Source organism: Polypterus senegalus, chromosome 7, assembly GCF_016835505.1.
Source record: "Polypterus senegalus isolate Bchr_013 chromosome 7, ASM1683550v1, whole genome shotgun sequence".
NCBI classification, from domain to species: domain Eukaryota; kingdom Metazoa; phylum Chordata; class Cladistia; order Polypteriformes; family Polypteridae; genus Polypterus; species Polypterus senegalus.
The window spans coordinates 77,284,934-77,294,104 of record NC_053160.1 but is presented as its reverse complement, the minus strand read 5'-3'; the positions used below and the strand labels follow the sequence as shown (position 1 = coordinate 77,294,104).

Genomic DNA, 9,171 nt, shown 5'->3' with positions numbered 1-9,171 from the left:
TGTGCTTCTCACATAATGACAAAATAAGTTTTTTTTTTTGAGAGAAGGTCCTGATCTGCAAAAACAAGCACAAGTTATACGTTCACTATTTAATTTATGAAGTTGAAAGGGGATAAAAGAGTTAATACCCTGAGTACAGTAAAGCTAGGAGACCAACTTAGAGTGGTTTTGGAGTCTAAGTTTTTCAGAGCTGAGGGTAAATCAGGAAACATGCTGTCAGAAACTGGACATGCATTGGGTTTTACAGGCAAACAAATTGGAGGTGAAGCTTAGGGGTTAAGAAACACTATGCACCCAAAGATCAGAGGATCAGAATGTCAGAGGTAGAGTTTGTAAATGTGAGTAGCATACAGTTAATATTACTGAAGCTGAATGTCTTTCTTTCTTCTTGTGCAATGAGTGATTCATCATTTATTCTGGAATGATTAAGCAGTCAGCTGAAGCAGAGGTGCTTGGCTGTCTTGTGGGAGATTGCAAAGCATAAAACTGTGCAGATTCCTCATCTCTGGTAGACAGGCATCCATTGATTACCCAGAATACTTAGTGACAACACCTCTGTTTTAAATCCACTGAATATCTCTGTCTAGCTGGAGCTTCTCTTCCTTTTTAACCTAAGAATATGCAAAAAACACAATCAGTGTTACTTTAAATATAGAAATCTTCTGATTAGTAAGTACCCCAGCTTTAAGCCCTGTGTTAATTCCTCCCATGGGTGATAAAAATCTTCTATAAAAAGTGCTGTTAATATTTATTCATTTCATTATATTGAATTTTGTCAAGATTAATGTAACATATTCCTTATAGATAATAATTGGACTCGGTATTAAATACATCATCCTCCCTCACCTTATATCTAACTGCTTTAGTAGAGACAGCATTATAGTTGACAGGGAGAGTACACCCACTCAAATAAGCCACATTTTTTATTTCATGCTTTCTGCTTAATTCTTGCATATATATATACAGTATATATATATATACACCTTGACAAAAAAGTCACATACAAAAACAAGACTTAGTTCTGCTTTTAATGCTTTTCATTTTCTGGGAACAAACAGCTGTTAAAACACAGGAAAACAGCACATCAATATCATCTCAAATACAACAGTCCCTTGTCTAACAATACATAGCTTTTCAGCTGTGCGTGTAACATGGTTTGGAGAAAAGTTTCAATGGCTTGATGGCATAATAAATTTCAGTTAGAAATATTGTATTCCAAAACAATATTTTTATGTTATCTACCCCAGTGTTTCCCAACATCAATCCTGGGGACACACTGTGGCTGCAGGTTTTTGTTCCAACCAGATTCCTAATCAGTGACAACACCTGATAACACTGATCTTATTTAATTAGCTGGTATTATTTTTCTTTTATTCTACACTAGCAAAATACCCGCGCTTCGCAGCGGAGAAGTAGTGTGTTAAAGAAGTAATGAAAAAGAAAAGGAAACATTTTAATAATAACGTAATGATTGACATTGTCATTATCATGAGTGTTGCTGTCATATGTATATATACATATATATATATACACACACACACACAAACATATTCACACATATATATAGTATATATACAGTATATATATGTGCACAAAACCACGCTTTTATCAAGGCTTCCGTCGGGTAGTCTTTTGAAATGAAATTTTCCTCCAATCAGTCGTAGCAACGCGCTTTCTTCCAACTGTTACGTTTTTGTAGCTCTGATGTGTGCATCAATGTAATCGGTGTACCAGGAAATCATGCATTGACAGAAGTTCCCCTTTACTTGGAATGCAAAGTGTGATTAAATGCGTTATTTTTGAACGCGTTATGGAACACATGTATCGAAGCTTCTCAGCTGTACTTGTGCTAAGAAAAGGAAACATTTTAAAAATAACGTAACATGATTGTCAATGTAACCTTTTGTAAGTAGAGCCTGGAGGATTCAGAGTGTGGAGAAACTCTAGAGACAGCGTGTGTATGAACTTGTGGATTTTTCTGTGAGTATTTGGTGGCAGCCTGACAAAGTTGGTTCCACAAGACTGCGTTAGAAGTGAGGTGAATGGGAGGGGAGATGATGACGTGACTCCCCCACCCACCTTAACTGTCAATCCCCCCACAAACACAGTCTCTTGGAATTTACATAAGCACAGCCCTTCACCTGAAATTTTAACTTAGTTACAAATGATCTCATTAAACTTGTATCCCGCATTAGCTGTGGGCATGACAAACGCCAGCGGCAACCTGTCTATGAACTTAATTTAAACTTTAGGTTTACACCGTGCTTTGTTTCTGAAGTAGCAGCACTCATGAATATGGTTGTATATGTCACTCGCTCGCTTCTTATTGTTTCGCTGCCTTCTCAATTATATAATGCATGTTTTCTTCAGCGCTTTTTGGAGCTCTTCCTTGTTTTCTACGTACTGCGTTGACAGTCAGTTCACGTGATTACGTGGGAGGCGTAATGATGTCACACAAACTCCACCCCTCACGGCCATCGAGATCAACTCCATTACAGTATATGGAGAAAAATAGCTTCCAGTTATGACCATTACGCGTAGAATTTCAAAATGAAACCTGCCCAACTTTGGTAAGTAAGCTGTAAGGAATGAGCCTGCCAGCCTTCCACCTACACGGGAAGTTGGAGAATTAGTGATGAGTGAGTGAGTGAGTGAGTGAGTCAATCAGTGAGTGAGTGAGGGCTTTGCCTTTTATTAGTATAGATTCAGAAAAGCATAGCAGCATGATTTCTCATTTATAAGACATTTAGAAATATTTCTGCTTTTGCTATTGATTTAAATGCTTAACTCTCTTTTCTTGATTTCATTATATTTTGCCCTTTCTCTGTGCAGTTTTTCCCCTTCATTGTATCTTATTAATGACAATTAAAAATGAGCAGAGCAGACATGCTGGCAAACTACTTTAGCATCAGACCCACTAATCAGTTAATAATGGATTAATTAAACAATTAGAACACGTAGAAAAGTAGAATGAAAATTAAGATGAAAATATTGTTAAAAAGAAAAAAATACATCATTCCCATATAACTGCTTGGTACATTTTAATATATATTGTGGTTGTCGGCCCAGACACAGACAGACGGACACGCCAAAGTCACCCAACACACGTTTAATAACCATTATTTATATACAATAAGTGCCACATAACCCCAAAGTCCAGGCCACAAGTCCAATGCCTCACTTCTTCAGGCTGCCTCCTTGCCTCCTCCAACATGTCCTACTTCCTCCCGACTCAAGGCATCGTATGAAGGGAGACGGCCCGTTTTATACACACCCGGATGTGCTCCAGGTGCTTCCCGGCAATCTTCCACCGGCACTCCCCAGTGTGGCGGAAGTGCCGGCTGCATCCCCGGCAGCACTCCGGATGTCCCTGCTCCTCTTCCCCCCAGTGCTTCTGGGTGTGGCGGCCGTGGCCACGGGCCCGAACAGGGTTGAGCTTCAAAGCTCTGTACCCATGGTCCCAATAGGCACCAGGACGGTCGCCCCCACATGGTCTGGGGAGGCATGAGCCCTCCTCCGGTCCTCCTGGGCATCCCGGCCGGGTCGCCCCCCCAGCCATCTGCGACACTATATACATATATTTACCAAATTTAGTTTTCTAATTTCTATATTGTTCCCCAAACACAGAACTTGGGAAATAACAGTTTGCTTAATTAGCCCAGGAGTCCAATTAAAAACAGAAGCTGGTTGGAGCAAAAATATGCAGCCACAGTGTGACCCCAGGACCGAGGTTGGGAAACACTTATCTATCCCATGTGATATGTAGTGATAACCAAGAAATTTTTTAGTCTCATATTTTAAGAAAAGTAGACATAACAATGTTTCATATACTGTAGAATGGGAAGCCTATGGTGCCCAAAACCCAACAACAGCAAAAAATATCAAAAATGTTCTTCAAACTTTTCACATTACTTGTGTTACATAACCCACTTGTCAAGTCATCCAGTCACATGCTCACCACTTGCATATACATAATGCACTTATTACTAAAATATTCCTAAATACCTCTGGAAAATGAAAGTAGTCCACAAACAGGAAGCCTTTTCATGCAGTGTTGTGCTTTTGAAGACAAGAATCTTGAACAGTAAATGAGGGGGAGAGGTGGCCAACACTATAAACCACATGGGGTAAGTAACATATAAAAATATTTTTGAGTGGAATATTCCTTTAAACCAGCAGCAGTGCAGTCAGACTGCCTTTTGAAGGGGTAGCCACACTTGGGAGGGTTCACTGCACTCCTATTCATATTGTTTAAAAAAAGTTGTCCAATAAACAATCCTGTTTCAGAAAACAACCCCTTCATATCACTGCTTCTTTCAGCAAAAAGAAAATGTAGCAAGACCCTGGTTTTATAAAAAAATCTTGTATGTTTTATTTTCTATTTTGTCCCTGTTCATTAACATTAGAAAATACTTTGACTTATAGATTACAATAATTCTTGTTTAATCTTCAACAATAGCCAATATGTTTTCCTAGTATATGCCAAAATACTTTTATAATTTTGTATAGAAGCAAACGAATATCTATGTGTAAGTATGTAGTTATAACATAAACAGACCATGTACACAATGTCCTTATGGACATATAAAGCACACATCATGCTGATATATTGATTATTAGTTGCTACTAACCAGGGATATTACCACCTACTACTATAGTACCTTCTGTGAAAATATTTCTTTGATATTTGGACTTCAGGCTTCATACATTATATAGTTTATGCCTACATTTTGTCATCTACTACTAGAATATAAAAAACTTTTCTGTTTTAACAATGTGTTTACACAGATTACTGTAGAAACGGAACAGACATGAAATGCATGTGTTCCAAACAACAATCTATTATTTCCACTCTAAAGCTCCACTTCACTCCCAGAAAATCAATCAAGGCATGAGCTGGGAGAAGTTCGTGCACGTTCTAAGTCGGTGGGGGGATGGAATAGCCGGCTACTTGCAGCTTTTCTTTTATCAGCACATTTAGATTAACAAATGATGCTGGCGGAGAGGTGAGAACGAATTTAAGAAGCGATTTAAGGTGGGACGGATTTACGAGTTTTTTTGTAGGCTCTGGTAATTCTAGTGTTAAGTGAAAATAAATGCAAACAAGAAACTGTATACTAAGAAATTATTTATTTTCTATGTTCACTGTTTAAGGTTTTCAGGAATAAAGCAGTAGGTATGCACAATCAGAATGGGTCATTAGCGAGACCAAAAGGATTTGGACGAATGAGTGGTTTCAGTGGATGCAAATGCTGCACACTGCACAGTTAAGAGCTGGGACACAATCTGTCATTGTCTGAGCTTTATTTTAAAAGAAAAGACTTTTCATTCATCAGAAATAAAATAGCTTCTGATGAATGAAAAGTCTTTTCTTAAGATAATCTCCAAAGTCCTACCTAGAAGGACTGAGAAAGTGCTTCCTTTGATAATATCTCAAGCCCAAACTGGATTTATTAAAAGCAGACACTTAGCTTCCAATCCTCGGCGCCTGTTTAATGTAATATATTCACCTGCAAAGTCAAACACCCCAGAGATATTATTATCAATGAATTCAGAAAAAGCATTTGATAAGGTTGAATGGAATTACCTTTTTACTACATAGGAGAAATTTGGGTTTGGCCCGAAACATTTGTGCATGGACCAAACTACTGTATACCAATCCAGAAGCTTCAGTTTGTATTAACAACATTAATTCAGACTACTTTAAACTAGAACGTGGTACCAGACAAGGATGTTCCTTGTCACCACTGCTTTTTGCAATCGCCATTGGCAGTTCACTGTCGAAATGCTTATGAGTTAAAAGGGATTTTGAGAGAAGGGCTTGAACAGATTTCTCTATATGCAGATGATATGGCATTGTATATATCAGATCCACAAAATACTGTGCCTGCAGTTCGAACAGCACTAACAGAATTTCAAAAGAACAAAAGTGTGCTAATTCCAGTGAATTCTCAAGCACGCCATATTAGGTTGGATACCTTCCATTTTATCATCGCAGATTAGTTTAAATACCTAGGGGTAAACATCACAAATAAACAAAAAGTTCTTTCAACAACATTTTGCCATCTGTATGGAAAAAATCAAGCAAGACTTATAGATGGTCTACCCTTCATCTCACTTTAGCCGGAAGATTTAACATTGTTAAGATGAATATCCTTCCTAAGCTTCTTTTTTATTTCAAAACATTCCAATATACATCAATAAATCATTTTTCAAGAAATTAGATTTAACTATAACCTCATTTATTTGGAATTCAAAACATCCATGTATGTAAATTGCGACCCTACAAAGACCTAATGCAGAAGGTGGCACGGCTCTACCTTTCATTTTATTTTACTAGGCAGCAAATATACTAGCTATTAAAACCTGGACATGGACACAAATGGATGAACATACACACACTGTAAAAAATCAATCCTACTCCCAATTAAAAAATATTAAGTAACTGATTACAATGTGCTTTTTGAGTTTGCCCAACATTATATTGACAAATCCAGCCAATTACAAAATTTGAGTTCACTGGATATAAGCTACTCTATGCCAAACTAAGAAAATTAAATTAGCTCAAGTAGAAATAACTAATATGTAAAAACAGCATTAAGCCCATCTAACATAAATTTTAAGGCTTTGTCAATGTCATCTCTAATTGGCGTAACTAAAAAACCTATGCTGAATAAACGTAAGTAAATTTAGGCAAACTTCAAGGTAGTAATTCAAGAAATTAATATATTTATTTTTTGCAAACTCAAAAAGCACATTGTAATCAGTTACTTAAGAACTCTGACTATATTGAGCAACATATTCCATTTTAACAAAAAAGAAAAAACAGCTTTTTTGAAAATAATGTAGCTTTATTTTCTTAGACATGGCATTACATTATTATTACAATGTGAAATATGAAAATCACTTCTATAAATGTATTTATATTCAGTGCATTCAAATTTTTTCTTAATAACATATTACTAATAACCACAAGCCATGCCATCTCTGATGTTGTGGAATCTTAAATTGAAAAGTGTTACATCAATAATTCCAAAATGTCTTTTTGAACAGAACCTGAACAGGGTAAAGGGATTCTGTCATAACATTAACACTAATTTGCAACGGAGAAAGAATTTCACACAAAGAAAAGTAGATATAGCTAACTTAATCTAAAATCAAAATACAAGCACATCCTATTCTGCAGATTTGAGACACATTTGTCTAACATTTGCGCAGCATATTTTTGAGTGACAATACTCTATGTGAGTATGAGTCTCCAATATTTAGAAACACCTTCTGCACTGTTTCAAAAGTGTATTTCAGTTCTTTTGGGTATTGAATGTTTAGAGCATACAGAAGACCAACAAGTATGACAAATGCAGTTGTGAAGTCAACAAGCTCTTCAATTACTACTTGACCTTCTATCACCACAGCCACATTCATTGGTGCAGCTCCCGGATGGGTCTCATGGTGCCTCACAACCTCCAATATTCCTATCTTCATTTTATTTGTATATATTTGAAGGGAGTCTGTATCCTAAAAATATAGAACAATGATATAGATAAGGTGTGAAAAAATAAACCATAGTTGACTCTTTTCGAAAGCCAAGTGAAAGGTTGTCTACCAACTTAACTTTCTTGTTTGTTAATCATTTAGTTCTACATTTCCAACCGAACTCACATGACATGTTGTTGATAACTTCTTGTATTCTCTTAAGTACAGAGGTAGTCCTTGTAGAACCGTTGCCCTCTTGTGTGTGGTAACATCCATTGTCTGAAAAGTTAACAAGAATGATAGTCATAGAGTTAGAATATACAAAGAAATAATGTTTGAACAAAACGACAATGTAAGAAAACTTAAACAAAACAACTAAATATATTTGATATATTTCCTTCCTCCTTACTATATACAAAAGTCCATCTTTGTTAAATGAATCCAAATAATGAAAGGATTTTGTACATCTGCAAATTATTCAAAATGTATGCACACATCCAGAAACAAACAAAAAAATGCTATTAACCTGGGCAATTTCAATTTATAATAAACAGAATAGCTCAGGAATGTACTTTTATTTCTGGTAAAATATTGTTTGTGTAAATCTCACCATTAAAGAAAACTGTAAATTAATACATTATGAATTTGTAGTCCATGACATTGGAGGGAATATGTGTAGTGCCAATGACTCAGATATAAACATATACAGTATAATTTAGCTTGTTCTATAAAATAATTTTGCATGCATTTGATAACAGTCTATGGGTTTGCCACATGCACCTTCATAAGCAAACAGTTTAACAGCCTTAATTACAACACTGCCACATGCTATGTTAAGTTAATGCTTATGACTATAAAACAATTCTTTCCTGATCCTTATTACGTACCTGTTCATCTAGTAATTCTAAAAGTGATTTCAATTCATGTGCTGTCTTGCCTCCATTTGCTCTGTACATTTTGATCAGAGCTGTCGAATACTTGTCCAAGGATGTCAGAAATGTTTCTTTCAATTGCACCTGGGTAATGCGATAAAATTCTGCATATACCTGTAACAAAATTCAGAAATTAATAATGTACTTATTTTCAAGATACTAGCATCGCTACTCAACAATTGAATTATAAGATTAGAAAAAACTCACCTGTTGCTCTATGAAAAGGCCTGGCCATCTCTGTTGGACTACAGAGACCAGTGGTTCATCCATGACAATCTCCTTTCTTCTCAGGGAAAAAGTGAGGTCCATTTTGGTGTTGACTAGGTCCAGGTTCATATTTTTCTTCTTCACTTCATCCACAAGCTGCTGCCTTGTACGCTCTTATTGCCCAATCCACTATGTAATCATCTGCTTCCAGTCTCTGTTCGCAACTTTGGTATGGTGCCTAAAAAGCTTGAGTCGGTCACCGCAGCTACTACAGGAATTCAGACCGCTAACTTTAAGTGAACAAAGTCCTGATGTCGGGTTTTGAGGTATAAAAACATAAGCTGTTATAGTGAAAAAAGGAAAGAAGGAAATAACGCAATAGTGTGGCTTTTGATAAAAAGCCACGACAATAAGCACAACTGAGCTTTCATTTTATAATAATTCATTTTCAGATTCTGTTACAGTCATTAAAATCTTCCGTAGTTAACGGACCCGCCATCATTACACGTTGCAAATAACACAAGCTAACATTAAACGCATAAAAATCTTTACGTTC

General features: G+C 36.3%; 1 protein-coding gene across 1 annotated transcript; it reads right to left on the bottom strand.

The window, feature by feature from the left end:
- Window positions 1-560: 560 nt before the first annotated feature.
- On the bottom strand, window positions 561-8,878 carry LOC120532032. Its single transcript, XM_039757945.1, has 5 exons — window positions 8,616-8,878; window positions 8,364-8,522; window positions 7,663-7,755; window positions 7,240-7,518; window positions 561-611 (listed from the first exon to the last, which is right to left on the bottom strand). Exons 1-5 carry the CDS (start codon window positions 8,742-8,744, stop codon window positions 561-563), a joined length of 711 nt encoding a protein of 236 aa, XP_039613879.1. The 5' UTR covers window positions 8,745-8,878.
- Window positions 8,879-9,171: the final 293 nt, after the last annotated feature.

Excerpts from the sequence above, each read along its gene's own strand:
- LOC120532032 (XM_039757945.1), bottom strand. The coding sequence starts at position 8,744 with ATGAACCTGGACCTAGTCAACACCAAAATGGACCTCACTTTTTCCCTG. Across the intron at positions 8,523-8,615 it reads GCCTTTTCATAGAGCAACAG|GTATATGCAGAATTTTATCG; the intron begins GTGAGTTTTTTC and ends ATTTTGTTACAG. Across the intron at positions 612-7,239 it reads GAGACTCATACTCACATAGA|GTTAAAAAGGAAGAGAAGCT; the intron begins GTATTGTCACTC and ends GCATATTCTTAG.